We start from the raw sequence: 15,731 nt of genomic DNA, 5'->3' as shown, positions 1-15,731 counted from the left end.
TATGTCAACGTTCATCATAATTGCTTCTAATGATGAGGCAAGGGATAGGTGATGCTAGTTTGATGTTGAACCCCTCATCTTTGAAACTAATTCAAAAATTATAACTTTGTTTTATTCTAAATTCCCTAACAAATTCTCTTGTCTTTGTCTAGGATTTTCCTTAGGCATTTTGTCATTTAAATTTGGTTGTAGCTTAGGGTTTATATGATCTGTTGTATAAAATTTATTAAAAAATTATGATAAAAATACAATCTAATTTTGCAAATGCAATTAAAAGTTAAATCTAGAATGCTAAAAAAGAGCACTTACCTCTTCTCCTATGTGGCATTATGAAGTTAGGTTGAAAATGTCAAAACCACATTTGTGTTATACTAGGTTGAAGGAAAGAAAACCACTATAGAAAATAGAAGCTGTGGGTGAGGAAAATGAATGCTTTTTTATAACTTTATGTAAACAAAATGCATACATATTATGATTATTTATCATAATACATGTGTTTCTATTATTAAGAAAAACATGTGCATGTTTTCTCTCTTTTAAATATATGTGTTTTGAATTATAAAAAACACAAGTATGTTTTGGATTCAAATAAGATGATTGTGTTATGGCTTTTAAAATCTAAGCCATAAAATGAGTGTTATTTGAATTTATTCGTAACACAATCATGTTTTGCTCATTTTGAATTTAAGAGGAGGGAGGGAGGGAGAGAGGGAGAGAAGTAGGGGTATGAAGAGACGAAGAGAGAGAGAGAGACAGAGAGAGGAGAGAAGGAGTATCTCTGAAGTCTCTTCCTCTCTTCCTCTATCTCTATATCTCACTCTCCCCTTCTCTCAGGTGTATCTCTCTCTCATTCTCTCCCTCTCTCCTCCCCCTCCCTCTCTCCCTTTCTCATTACCTCTCTTTGTCACTCTCTCTCCCTCTCTTCACATCTCTCTCTCTAGTCTCTTGTACTCTCATTCCATTCCTTCCTCCCTCTAACTCAAACTCTCTCTATCTCTCACCCTCTCTCTCCTTCCCTCCCTCCACCTCTTAGGTTTCTCTTTCTCTCCCAATTAGTCTACCGACCTCTTAGATCTCTCTATATGTCTCCCACTCCCTATCTCTCTCACTCATTCTCTTAGGTCTCTCTCTCTCTCTCTCTCTCTCTCTCTCTCTCTCTCTCTATCTGTTTGTCTGTCTCTGTCTCTGTCTCTCTCTGTCTCTGTCTCTCTCTCTCTCTCTCTCTCTTTCTCTGTCTCTCTGTCTCTCTGTCTCTCTCTGTCTCTCTCTCTCTCTCAACCCCTCCCTTTCCCTTTCTCTATCTTTATCTCCCCCCCCCTTCTCTCTATCTCTCTTGTCTCTCCCTCTTAGTCTCTATCTATATCACTCTCCTCCTCTCTTAGGTGTATCTCTCTCACATTCCACCCCTCTCCTCCCTCTCTCTCCCTCTCTAGGGTCATATGGTATTCTTAGGGGTCATATGGTATCCTAGGGATCCATGCATGTGTCCTAAGGGGTCATATGACACCATATGGCTTTTTAGGACACCATATGACCCATAATGACACATAAGAGTTCATATGGAGTCCTAAGGGGTCATAAGGTGTCCTAGGGGTCATAGCACACCACAAGACACATAACGACACCATATGGTGTCGTAAGGGGTCATAGGATGCTATATGACCCTTAGAACACAATATGATGCCTAACAACATCTAAGGGGTCATAGGGTGTCCTAAGGGGTCATAGGACACTATATGATCCCTTAGCACACCATAAGACCTATAGCAACACCAAATATTGTCCTAAGGGGTCATAGACCACTATATGACCCTTTAGGACACCATATGGTGTTGTTATGGGTTGTATGGTGTCCTGAGGGGTCATATGGCATCCTATGACCCCTTAGGACAACATATGGTGTCGTTATGGGTTGTATGGTTTCTTAAGGGGTCATATGGTGTCCTAAGGGGTCATAAGACACCATATGACCTCTTAGGAAACAATATGACCTCTAGTGACACCTAACGGGTCATATGGTGGGCTAATAAAATGATATATTATTTAAAGTTATGAATAAAACATCATACAATAGAACATCGGTAGTTTAGTTTTGATATAGCTAAGTTAGACCATTGTCAGCATAAGAGAGACTTCAAGCGAACAAATAACGAGGCTTCGCTAAAAAGAAAGTGTAAGAGATTGACCTAACCCTAAGAGTCTTGCCTTTCTAAAACATATGAAGCTCTTAAATGTGCAATGCTGTAGGACTGATCTTGATTATGTACCCTTCTAGGCCTTTTGACAACTGATGATCATCATATACTACCACTGCCATGCTTAGAACAAACTTCAATTTCTTTAGATGACAGGTGTTGTGTAAGAGCATGGGAACTCTCGCATACCCACCAATATCATTCTCTATGACATCATCTGTGTTACTCTCCCTCTTTCTCTTCGTACCAGTTGTTTCCTTCTAAAAACCATATTGTAGGTAGTCTGACTCATTATTTTGCTTTGTTGACACTATTTTCCATAACTTCTCTGCTCATTAAAAGCATATTCGAGAAGAATATTGCTGCAGGTTTCCTTGTTTGTCATGATAATGCACCCGTGGTTCAATTTCTGACCCTTCTTCCTCCTATTCAATATACACACACAAATCCATCAGTCAATTTTCTTAGGAGAGCATACATAATAAAAATCAAAGAGGAAGTTGCAGACAAAAAATCAATTCACTTACTTCTATAGAAGTGCAGACACAGTTGCAGTGGGGTATGGAGGGAGGGAGGGAGAGAGCGATAGAGAAAGAGAGAGAGTGAGAGGGAGAGAAAGAGAAGCACCTTGTACGTGCCAGAGAGGGGGAGACAATACACTTATATGTGTGTAAATATATACTTATAAATATATTATATATTGTTATATACATATATATATATAGAGAGAGAGAGAGAGATTATATATTATATGTATATACACATATTATATATACAAACCCAAAATTTAAACAAACATAGCACGTACGCGCTGTTTATAGTAAACATAGCGCATACATGATTCTTACACCTTAAGTACCCCGTACATTTTTTTTATACCATAAGTACCTCATACGCGCTTTTGACTGTTTAGGCTTGGAAGTTTGATTTCCCTCCATTTCCCTCCTTTTTGACATGTTTTATTTTATCAACTTGGTTTCTCGACTTTGTCATAATTAGGGTTACACTTCATCAAGTGGGTATTTCTAAAATTGCCACCATATTTTCACCCATCTTCTGAGCTTTCTAACCATATAATGTTTTTAAATTGTGAACAACAATAACATATTATTATTGAATTTCTTTTACCAATGTCTCCATAGTTCTCACAGACATAGGTGCACCGTTTTTGTAATAACATTTTATATACTTATCCAAATTTTAAAAAAAATATATATTATTGTAGTGCACTTGATTGTTTACAATTTAAAAAAAAATTTGTATTTTCAATTTGTTTAGTGCAACTTATGCTTCGTGCATGAACATGTACCTAATTTTCAGGATGTGATCAATTGGAAAAATAATATAAAAACAAATACTCAACAAAAAATTACAAAAAAATACATATCTTCTAGTGCTCACTCTTGAATATCTTTCTGCCAAAGGATTTGTCAAAATACTAATTCTAACTATGTCTTTTTTGATGTGCACGTTAGACACTATGTTATGTTTTTTAGAAAAAATGAGGGTCTATTTTTCGTGCGCGAAGGATTTGACCTAGTTAATCTTATCCAATTTTGAAAAAAATTTAGTATTTTGGAAACTAGATTCAGAGTACTACAATATTTGTTCTTTGATTATCTTCATATCATGAGTGGATGAATTTCAAATTTTGCCTCCAAGTTCAGGTTCACCTGATCTTAGAAAAAAAGTGTCCACTTATACCCCCCTTTTTGACCACCATCTTTGTGCACTTACCCAACAAATTGGGTTATTTGATAATATAATAGTTGAGCTATTGTCACAATAGATCTTTGTTGCCTCTTCTTGTTAATGTCTCAATTATTTTAATATTCCTCTCAACCATAGTGTTTGACATGCTACCCCTGTATTTACTACATACTCTACTTTAGCAGATGAAAGAATGACAATTTGTTGTTTCTTTGAAGACCATGATACTATACGTGATCCAATTATTTTTTTAAAGAATGAAGTGCTCTTCATATCAACTATATTACCCACACAATCACTATCAATGTATAATATTGACTTGAAATCATATGAACTTGAGTACAGTATTCCATAGTTCTTTGTTCCACTAACATACTTCAAAATCATTTTTCCTGCTTGTGAATCATAAACTTTGGATACTCCATGAACCTTGGAATGAGACTAGCAAGAATTGTTGTGTCTGCCCTTATGGCTATTAGATACATGAGACTACCAACAAGTTTGTTACACAAAGTTAAGTCAAATTTTGGTCCTTTATCAATCTCACTCAAGTTGAAACTTGTCAAAATTGGTGTTGGAGCTTCTTTGTAATTCATCATATTAAATATTTTCAAAGTATCACTTGCATAGTTAGAGTGTGAATTGAATATACGAAGAAAGTACCCACATTAAACCACAATTAGTCATCTCAAATTTCATTTTCATAGCTTCTTTGAACATGTCAATCAATAAATCACCTATGAATATCATGTCCTCGAAAGATAAATAAACACTTATGATCTCACCTTTCTCATTCATATTAGTATACAATGTAGGCTCATTGCAACACATATTAAAGTAATTTTGTAAAATATATGAATCGATTCTACTATAGCAAGATCTTGTAGATTGCTTAAGTCCATAGATTTCCTTCTTGAGTTTGTAAAATTTGTTTTCATGGCACAACATCTCTTACCTAGGTGGCTGCTCCACATAGACCTATTCTTCTAACAAACCATTGAAGAATGCTGATTTCATATCTATTTTATATACTATCCACTCTTGTTGATTTTCTATGTCTAATATTGTCCATATAGTATATAAACGGGCTACCACTATAAAAATCTCATTATAATCTATTGTGTTGTTGTGAATAGCCTTTTTCCACAAGAATTACCTTACGCTTTTTCACATTGCTATTTGAAATCAATTTGGTTTTTAATTCCACTTCAATCCTATCACTTCTTTTCCTTGTGCATGATTCACTAACTCCTATGTTTAGTTCTTTTTTCTAGCATCTATTTTTTCATCCATTGCATTTACCTATTTTTCTTCAGTAATTGGTTCTTCAAAATTATTTGGATCATCTACATGTGAATATAAATTAAACAAGAGAAGTTAGTCATTTATTTTTTTCACCTTCTTTTTTATCATAAATTATTTTTTCTTCAACTTTTAATTTTTGTATCCTCAATCTTGCTAGTGTGGGGTTTGACATGTCACTTGAACTTGTAGAATGTGATGGTTTAGTGCCAAGAGTACCAATTGAAGATTGTGTTTGTTGCATGGTGCATTTGATAGAGTGTATTTATTGAGTGTGTGGGGTTGCCCTTGCACTTGATGAATGTGTCATTTGACCACTTTGTTGAGAATGAATGGGTGTGGAAAAAATCAAAACTAGAGGAGCACCTACTAGCATAAAATCTTGGTTCTCTTCATATTGTAGGTTGGCTTCAATATTGATTGTTTGCATTTGAAATTCCATCCCATTATTCACCTTCTATGAATTTCACATTTCTACTGATTATAAATTTTTTGGTGATTAGATTATGCAACTTGTATAGTTTGGATTCATCACTGTATCCCACAAATATACAGTTTTTCCTTTATTGTCTAACATTGTTCTCAACTCATTCCAAATATATGCATATGCCACACATCCATAAACTCTCATATGAGAAACATTATTTTTCTTCCACTCCATGCTTATTCAAAAATCATATTGATTGCACTTTTAGTGAGACATCTATTCGTTATATATGTTGCACATGCTAAACCTTCAACTTAATATTCATCTCACAAATATTTTTCTTTCAACATGCTCAGTGCCATTTTCACAATTGTTCTATGTTTTCTTTCAGTGGTACCATTATGTTGAGGGGTATACCTTGTAGTAAATTTTTTGTGGAATCCACATGGTCCTTACAAAACTTTATCAATTCATTTTGAATGTATTCACCACCTCTATCTATTCTCAATTCTTTAATGTGATGCCCACTTTGCTTGTCAACAAGAGCCTTGAATTGACAAAAAATATCCAAGCACTTCATGCTAATGTTTTTAAAAGTAGACGCATGTTTTTCTTGTGAAATTACCAATAAATGTCAAGAAGTAATAGCATCCACATAATAACTTTCCTATTCAAAATGCTTCTCTATGTTGTTTACCTAAAATACAAACTTCACATACTCTATTTGGTTTTTTATTAGTGGTAACCCCTTTACCATGGTTTTCCTATACTAAAAGGTGTCCAAATCTTAGATAACATAACCAATTTTGAACTTTAATTTAATCTTGAAAGATTATTTGAGTGATTATTATAGTTTTCTCTTCTTCCTCTTGTAAGTTTGTTGAAGGATGTGCTTGAGAAAATTGTATCTTCAAATCTATTTTTAGCCTTAGTTGAAACATTCTATTGTGTCTCATTTCGACCTTGGCTATAGGCTAATTGCTTGAAAATTTATCAAAACTTATGAATTCTTTGTTTTTGAAAAAGATTCTATACCCCAATTGGACAAGTTTCCTAATACTCATTAGGTTATGCTTCAAGCTAGGAATGAAGTACATATCAAAATTAATTATTTTCCTCCCTTTTTGGTTAGAATATTGATGTTTCCTTTACCCATAATCAAAACATTATTATCATTCTCCAGAATGACATATGCTTTTACACTCTTATCCAAACTAGAAAACATTTCTAAAATTCCAATCCTATGATTGCTACAACTTGAGTCTAAAAACCATATATATTTTTTATTTTCTTGTGCAACATTGCAAGCTATGAACATGTTGTCTTGATTTTGGTTTTATTTGGTAAATTTATAGTGTGTTGTCTAGAATCATATGGTTTCTTTCTACATTCATTTAAATAATGCTCGCATTTATTGCAATAATGACATTGAATTGATCTCTTATGATACTTTTGGCCTTGAGATTGATTTTAGGTTGACATTTGATGGTTGTCACTTCCACTTGAGTTTCCACTTGAGTTTGATGGGTTGGTTCATCCACCTCTATATGAATTTCTTCCCCTACCTCTAAAATTTGATATTCCCATGCCTCTACCATGGTTGATTGAGACTTGTGTCTTGATAGAATGTTTTGAAATTTAATTTGTTGACCTCCTTAGCCTATGCTCATGAAAAATGAGAGATGCATGTATCTCATCAATTGAAAAGTGTGAGAGATCCGTTGTCTCTTCCATGGACACCACAATTGATTCAAACCTTGTATTAAAACTTATAAAAATGTTTTCAACTACTTTCACATCTTCAAGAGCTTCACCATATGATTTGATTTGGTTTACCAATGATTTAGTGAAGAATGAGTCTATTGTGTTTGATTCTTTTATGTGTATTAGCTCAAAGTTCCTTCATAGAATTTGTAGCTTAGTTGTTTTAACCTTAGCGATTCATCCTTATGAAGTTTGAGGAATACCCCATACTTTTTTCTATTTTGTTGTCGATGCAATCCTTGGAAGATAAAAAATGAGATTTTTTGAATCCTTCTTTTTATTATGCTTCAATAAATCTTTCTCTACTCAAGTTAGGGTATTGCATGCTACTGAATTAGCTGGTTCTGGGTAACCATTGTCTACAAGATCTAATAAATCTTGAAACATAATAATGTCTTCATTGAGATTGCTCGATAATCATAATTGTTTCTATTAAACAGAGGAATTTGTGGGTTTGTCAAAATTGTGCTTGACATTCGCATTGTTGACTACGAAATAACTTGTTTGAAAAATCTTTTTCTCTTTTATCATTTTTTTTTGAAAATCTTCAAACCATTGACCTTTACCTCCGCTACCACATGATGGCAAGAGGTAGAGGAGTACGCAAAGACAAAATAAAGAACAAAACACTAATCAAAACATAGAGTTTAACAACAAGATATTATATATTCATATAAATATATCAATAATACAAAAAAATATTGCACATATGCATCCATTAAACCTAGAGTTGCTCCTCTTTTATCGCTCACAAAAATAAAAAATAAAATTCCCTTAGTTTTTGTTGCTTAAGCTATTGCTACAACAATACAAAAGCACTACACAGGTCTTTTCATATTATTTTCTTAAAACAAAAAGCCTACATACATCATTGTATATGCCCAACAATAATAATAAAAAAATATTAAATTGCATTTAAAACTACACCATATGAGTATCAACGCAAGGGGATTTGCAATCAAAATCATACTTGAATTGATATTAATGAAGGTAGGTATGATTACTTCTAACACATTAGTTTTATTTGCATGTATTCCTTTCCTCTTCTCCCTATCTTTGAAAATTAAAATAATAAATGAATACTATGTTTGTAACAGCAAGAAAAATTTGCAGTAAAATCTTCTGGTTAAAATTGTCCATTTCCCCATGCCTACATAAGTGTATGGTGTTATATTTGTCAGAAAAAGTGCAGCATAATTAGACTACACACACATCAGAATTTAACTGAAAATGAGTAAACAACACACTCCGAGGATTATTTACTTAAAAGAAATGAACCAGTGTTTCTTTAAAAATTCTAGAATATTAGCCATATATTTTGACAAGTCATAATTGCTTTAGATTTTACTATTTAAAGCCCACCCACCTTATCACTGGAACCATAATCATATCAATTTCTGATGGAACTCTTTCCCCTCTTTCCCTCAGATTATAAATGCCACAAATAAATCTCGGCAACTTGTTTGAATAGCCATCAAAACTATCAAACAAATAAATCATCGGAAGTGAGTGAACTAGGGTTGTAAACTGTCAAAGTTTAATCTATTCTTAGTATTCTTTCGAACCATTGGAGTGTGAAAAAAAGGAAAGCAGTTTTAAGAGAAGAAAGCATAAAAGGATTTAAGTGAAGATTCAAAAATACAGAGATGGAAAATCAGTTAATTCATGGTCATATCATGGTCATATCATGTAAAGTTTAAAAATAAATAAAATTAGAAATAATTAATATTTTAAATTAAAAAAGCCATATCTACATTTTAATATTTTAATAATGATAGAAAAATATCTTAAATGGAAATAAAAGAGTACACCTAGTTATTTGTAATGGTCCCAAAATAATTAAATAATTTTTTGTTTTCTAATCAACCAAAGCTGGAATCGTGTAACATGGGGTAGTTAATTAATATAATATTTTGTTTCAATATTATGCGGTGATTTCGCCAATTTATTTGATCCTCTTTGCATCCAGAGTTTCATGCCTTGTCTACATTTCATGCTGCTCTTGTATCCTATCATGGCTCCTCTATTGTTATTCCCTTTTGTGTTTTCCATTTTTTCAATCTCCACTTTTCCTCACTATCTCAATAATATCTCTCAAGAACAACAATATTTGCTCTTGCAATTCAAAGCCGCCATTTGGAATAACAATGACAATTTACAGCCCAACTGGACGCCCCTTCGGCCCCTCTGCAATTGGACTGGCGTCACCTGCGATCGTTCTTCTCAGTCTGTCGTCACCCTCAATTTATCGAGCATGAACTTACACGGCATAATCTCTCCTATCCTAGGGAATCTCTCCTCTCTTCGATCCCTTGACCTCTCCAAAAATGCCCTCGCTGGTAACATTCCATCTCAACTCGGCCGACTTCCCCATCTGCAGGTACTCTGGCTCTATAGCAATCAATTGCAAGGAACCATTCCGCCCTCTCTCTCCGCTTGCCGCAATTTGTATGACCTCAGACTTTCCTTTAACCAACTGCATGGCAGCATTCCGCCCGAGCTTAGTCTCCTCACAAATTTGAAGATCCTCTACTTGGGAATAAACAATCTCACCGGTTCCATTCCCAGTTCTTTAGGAAATCTGTCTGCGTTGGTTGAATTGGATTTGGGAATAAATAATCTCAGAGGCACCATTCCGCCCACTCTGTCCACTTGCCGCGGTTTGCATGACCTGAGACTCACTTTTAACCAACTGCATAGCAGCATTCCGCACGAGTTGAGTCTCCTAACGAGTTTGGAGATCCTTTACTTGGGAGCAAACAATTTCACTGGTACCATTCCCCGTTCTTTAGCAAATCTATCCTCTTTGGTTGAATTGGAATTGGCAAAAAATGATCTCAGTGGTATTATTCCTCATGAACTGGGCATGCTCCCTCACCTTCAGTTTCTTAACCTTTGGGGAAATAAGTTATCTGGCACCATTCCTAGTTCTTTAGGAAATCTGTCTGCCTTGACTGTTTTAGATTTGACGAGAAACCATCTACAGGGCACAATTCCACCCACTCTCTCCGCTTGCCGCGGTTTGAAGATCCTTCATCTGGGAGCAAACAATCTCTCCGGAACCATTCCTCCTGAATTGGGCATGCTCACTCACCTTGAGGCTCTCTACCTTAATAAAAACAAGTTATCCGGCACCATTCCTAATTCCTTAGGAAATCTGTCTGCCTTGAAGAATTTAAGTTTGTCAGAAAACAATCTCCAAGGCTCCATTCCCTGGTGAACTTGTAAAAGCGGCTGAGGTCAGATTTTCAAACAGACGGGCAGATGTTATGGAGGGATGCGAATGAAACATGGAAGACAATGACCCATGGAAATGCAGCTTCTTCCATTTTAACATTTATCAATCGTCAAAAGTTTGACATTTTGAATGTGCTTTTTAGTGCTTCATGCTAGCCATTTCAAGTTTATGTTCGCCCACAACATTGTCTACTTTCATGCAATATACTCAGGTGTAATTTTTAACAAGATATTCCAATAATGTGTAATATATTGTTTAATTATATTGAGAATTTTGATATTTTTATTTTCTTCCCCTCGTCGATATGCATTATTCTCCCAGGTGAAAATGATGAAATCAATCTGAATGCTATAAATACTATGAAACATGCCCTGAGAGAATAAATTAGGAAAAAGAATTGAAGAATTTCCGTTACTGAGTTTGTTGTTGAATAATTTGAAATACCTTTGAAGGATGCGTCGTGAGGCTTCTTACAGAATTCATTCAAAGTTTTAGACCTATATGTTGCATATACTCTTTAATTGAGAATTCATTATCCAAACAAATGCATCTAACATTATACCAATTGCTTCAGAGATCTATAACTACTACAAGCTTGCAAATATTAGCTAGACATTACTCTCTGAATTTTCCTTCACATTATTGCAGAACTGTCTCGATTGGCCATGTAATGGTATAAATATTCTGATAAGAAATTTAATATAGAATTGAAAATTTTAGGGAGGATTCGACATCTTAATCTAATCGGAATCATAATGTATTTTCCTACATTTTCCTCTAAGGTTTGGTTCATCAATTTGCATTTTTTGGGAGCTTGGAAAAGCATTTCCACTTTAATGGAGAAGATGAGGTTTTTCTTGTGAATAGGCATCGCATTAACTTATTTATGGAACTTCCTCTCTTTATATGGATGGTTTTAAAATTTATCTTTTTTTCCCTCCCCTCACTATTCTTTAATCTTAAAATTCAAAAATATTAAATCATTTCAGCTCTTTTAAATGTGGGAGTCTTGTATTTAGTAAGGTTCAATCTTTGATGTGCTCATTAAAAAATGTTTAGTTTAATCAACAAATTAAGAATTCATTGACAAAAAAGAATTTAAAGACAACTTAATAATCTAAATTTTATTAAATAATTTGATGTTTATCTTCTCTTATACTTTAATGGAAAATCTTTATGCCACCTATTAATTCTTAAAACAAGTAAGATGTTCCAAATCATGTGCCTTTATTCTACTAGTTCATGAAGCATATGCAGTACTTTGAAGATAATCTATTCTTTAAATTATTTGAATGATGTAAAATAACTTTAATAGATGGATCATTAGACTAAGTATGGTATAGTAGCATTCACTCTATAATTGATCATTCGTCGTCAAAAAGTATATCCACATTTCTCGGTTGCATCAAATATTAATAGCTACTACAATCTTACAGATATTTCCCAAGTATGTCATCTAGGTTTATTGTTGTGCTATTGAAGAGTTCTCTTAATTGACGATATAATAGAAATGTGCACGTCTATAGAACCAATTTGATAGTAAGAATAATTTGGCATTATCTAAAATGTTGATTTGAATTTGATGTAATTCTATTACTAAGATTTTCTAGATTATATTGTAAGGTAAAAAAATTATTTTTTTTAATTTTTTTTTCGCTCTCTCATTAGATTTTTGGCATTGATGTTGTGATGAATTGCATTCAATTTAATTGAGAATAAATTTACTAAATGGTCCATTAATCTATTTGAAAAAAATCCAAATTTATATCAATCTAATTTATAAATATTTTTTACCTATAATTTTATTGTACACCTTAAGAATCTTGATCTTCGAAACCATTGGGGAATAGATTAAATGGTGTCAACCTTTTTTCCTACCACCAAAATACTATCATAAAAGTAGTGCCATTGGGGGGGGGGGGGGGGGGGGGCTTCAAAGCCATTGCATGTTGGAACTTACTGCTCAACCTCTTGTCAACCACCTAGATATTTGTACCTCTTTTCCCTGACACATAAAGTAGTAGTTATTTGTTTGTCAATTATGTCAATATTGGTAGGTAACTTTGAATTTTGAAATTGACTAGAAATTTTTTCAGCGAACAACCAAAAAAGGAATATTATTTCAAAAGTTAGCTGAGTTTGTATGCCTAAATAGGTTCATTAAGCTCTAGAAAGACTAGAGGAATGTGGTAGAAACAATGCAAATGTTTGTGAAGAGAGTAGTTGAATATCAAGTAGTTCTAGACAAGCAAAGGAATGAGGCGATCTGAGCAATTCCAAATTAATGGTGATTGGGTGTAACTCTAGATCCTTGTCAAAGAATAATTTGTATGATATATAGTAATATGAGTTTTGAAGTGGTTTGTAAATGTGATATTATGTTTAATAAAATTTTTGTTTTTCCTTTCTTCATCTACCTTATGTTTGGATTTCATTTTGTGAGTATTTCTAGTTGTTGGTTAAGTAAAATAACAACTTTGTGTGTAGTTGTTTGGGTGTTTTTTATTTTAAATCAATCAATTTGCTATCAAATTTATGCACTATATGATTTAAATTGGGAGTTTTTCCCATCAAATTGGTATACGAGTCAATTGAATGTAAGTGTTAAGTGAGTTGAGAATTTGTGTTGGAGTAATTAAGAAAAAGATCTAATAATTAATTAATTGGGTTCTTTAATTAATTTAATAACCTAATATAAGCTTAGGTTCTTTTTAAATTTTATTTAACTAGGCTAATACTAGCTTGACTTTACTTTAGCAATACTTGAGCTTTATTTATCTTCTTATACTTTTTCTTTTGCTATCCTAAATTTAGGTTACAATATCTCTGTTCTCTCTATATAAGAACATCATTATGCATTGCAATTTCATCATGTAATCTTTTCTTTTGAAGAGTATGACATATTTTTCTTGCTAATCTCATTTGTGGAAGGTGTTCTAGTTTGCTGCTTGATCTTCTAGGCTTGTGTTGTAAAATTAAATATGGTATTAGAGTGTGAATTTAGTAAACCCCATCTCAAGCTTTGAGTTTGTTTTTTTGAAGTATTGTAGTGTCACCAAGTTTAGCTTCTTGTGTGGATTTATAAGTGGACAATTTTTTACCAACTTTTGGAGAAAATCGAGTGTCAAAATTTTTCTATTTTTGGAAACTTTCTATTTTCAAAAATATTCTATTTATATAAAAAAATTTGTTAAGAAACTTTCTATTTTTGAAAAGATTCTATTCTAAGAAACCTAAGATTTTAAGAAAGTTTCTATTTTTGAAAGCCCTAATTGATATGTTATTGGGTTTTATGCTATAAATAGGTCATAGGAGTCGAAATTGCACAGACAAGATATCATTGGAAAACTAGTTTGAGCACCGATCAAAATCTATAGGTGAATTTGTTATATTTTAGAACAATTATCTGTATAAAGCCTCCAAAGTCAGCCTTCAGTTTTGTGCTTTTAAGGATAGTTATCTTACACCTCTGGACTCCTTTTTCAAAACCCAAACATTGTTGGAAATCTTGTGAAGTCCTATATTTTAATCTACTACTCTTTTTTCAAGATTTTTTCCAAAGTACATTTTATTTACATTTTTTTTTTTCACTATCTGGGCAATTACTTGGGATATTTTGGCACCTAGAATGGATATATTTGTTGGATAGTTCTTTATGTGATATATTTTACATGTGCAAAGATTCTTTGGTTCTAATTATTTTATTTGAGGAGGTATCATGGGGTACTTTAGACTCAACTTTGAGAGATGCAAGGAGACCTACATATCTCTCCATTCTTAGAGGATGCTACAGTAGATTCCCTTGCACATGCAAATTTCATACCCTTTGATAATGCAACACTAGAGGAGATTGAGTATATCAAAGGTATTTCATGTTCTTATATATTAGAGGCCTATTTGCACATTGCTACTCCTCACATTGAGATCCCTTCTCAATCATCTTCCAAAGGTACACACAGTTTAGATTTGTATTTCTACATTTTCCATTTTATGGGAGTATCTTTTCATGTCTCCAATGAATTTGTTTCTTCTTGATGAGGGAAATGTCGTTTGCAGGCACTTGATCATGTTTAATGTTTAGACATTCATCATTGGCACAAGAGCTACTTCTTCAATGCTGGGACTGTTATCTTCATTTTTTGCCTCTTATCGGGGGACATCCATTATACTATTATGATAGAAGTAGTCCTTAGTGGGTCACATTAACTCCTTTCCTTTTTTCTTTGACACATTTATTGTATTTTCTCTCTTTTTGGGAGGTTTTTTTTTCCCATAGGGTTTTTCTCCATTTCTCCATCTGTGAGAATTCCATTGCTTGACATTAGTTCGTACATGAGTACTTGATGAAGCCTATTTGTAAGGACTCATTCATGCATTTATTTTACATTCATCATTAGGTTTTTAGCAACTCCCTAATTTAATCATAAAGAGGGTGTTAGAGTAATTAGGAAAATTATCTAATAATTAAGTAATTAGGTCCTTTAATTGTACTTAAGATAAACTTAGGTGTTTTTTAGATTTTATTTATTAGGCTAATATTAGATTAACTTTAGTTTAGTTGTATTTGAGATTTATTTAGGTCCTCATTCTTTTTCTTTAGTTCTCCTAAATTTAGTTTAGGGAATCATTGTACTCTCTATATAAGCACATCGATATGCATTGTAATTTTATACTATAATCTTTTGTTTTGAGGAGTATGACATATTTTCTTTCTACTCTCATTTGTTACGGTGTTCTACTTTGTTGTCTAATCTTGTAGGCTTATTTTACAAAATTCAATTATTTGCTATTTAGTATTGAAGTTTAAGTGTGTTGGAGACATCAAATTGGAGAAGACATCAATAACTAGTAGTAGAAATGATCATTTAATTGAAAAAAATGTGATGTTTGGGTAAAGAAAATGAAGACTATAATGGTTGCAAACTATTATATGAGCTAGCCATTAGTGGGTTGATAAATGTGATTGAACTTCATGAATTTTCTCTTGACACAAATGACCAAAAGAGTTAGCTAAAAGAGAGAATAGGAAAATATGCAAAACAATAGAGTTTGATAGAGGTAGTCTTGATAAATATAAATTTTAAAGAATAACAAC

General features: G+C 33.1%; 1 protein-coding gene across 1 annotated transcript; it reads left to right on the top strand.

Annotated features, from left to right (window-relative positions):
- Positions 1-9,412: 9,412 nt before the first annotated feature.
- LOC131038293 (LRR receptor-like serine/threonine-protein kinase FLS2) lies at positions 9,413-10,618 on the top strand. Its single transcript, XM_057970637.2, has one exon. The coding sequence runs from the start codon at positions 9,413-9,415 to the stop codon at positions 10,616-10,618; it is 1,206 nt and encodes a 401-aa protein (XP_057826620.2).
- The last annotated feature ends 5,113 nt before the right edge of the window (positions 10,619-15,731 follow it).

Source organism: Cryptomeria japonica, unplaced genomic scaffold (assembly GCF_030272615.1).
Source record: "Cryptomeria japonica unplaced genomic scaffold, Sugi_1.0 HiC_scaffold_57, whole genome shotgun sequence".
Lineage (NCBI taxonomy): Eukaryota > Viridiplantae > Streptophyta > Pinopsida > Cupressales > Cupressaceae > Cryptomeria > Cryptomeria japonica.
This window is presented reverse-complemented; position numbering and strand designations above follow the sequence as displayed.

Bases quoted from the DNA above. Each gene is read 5' to 3' on its own strand.
- LOC131038293 (XM_057970637.2), top strand. From the start codon at position 9,413: ATGGCTCCTCTATTGTTATTCCCTTTTGTGTTTTCCATTTTTTCAATC.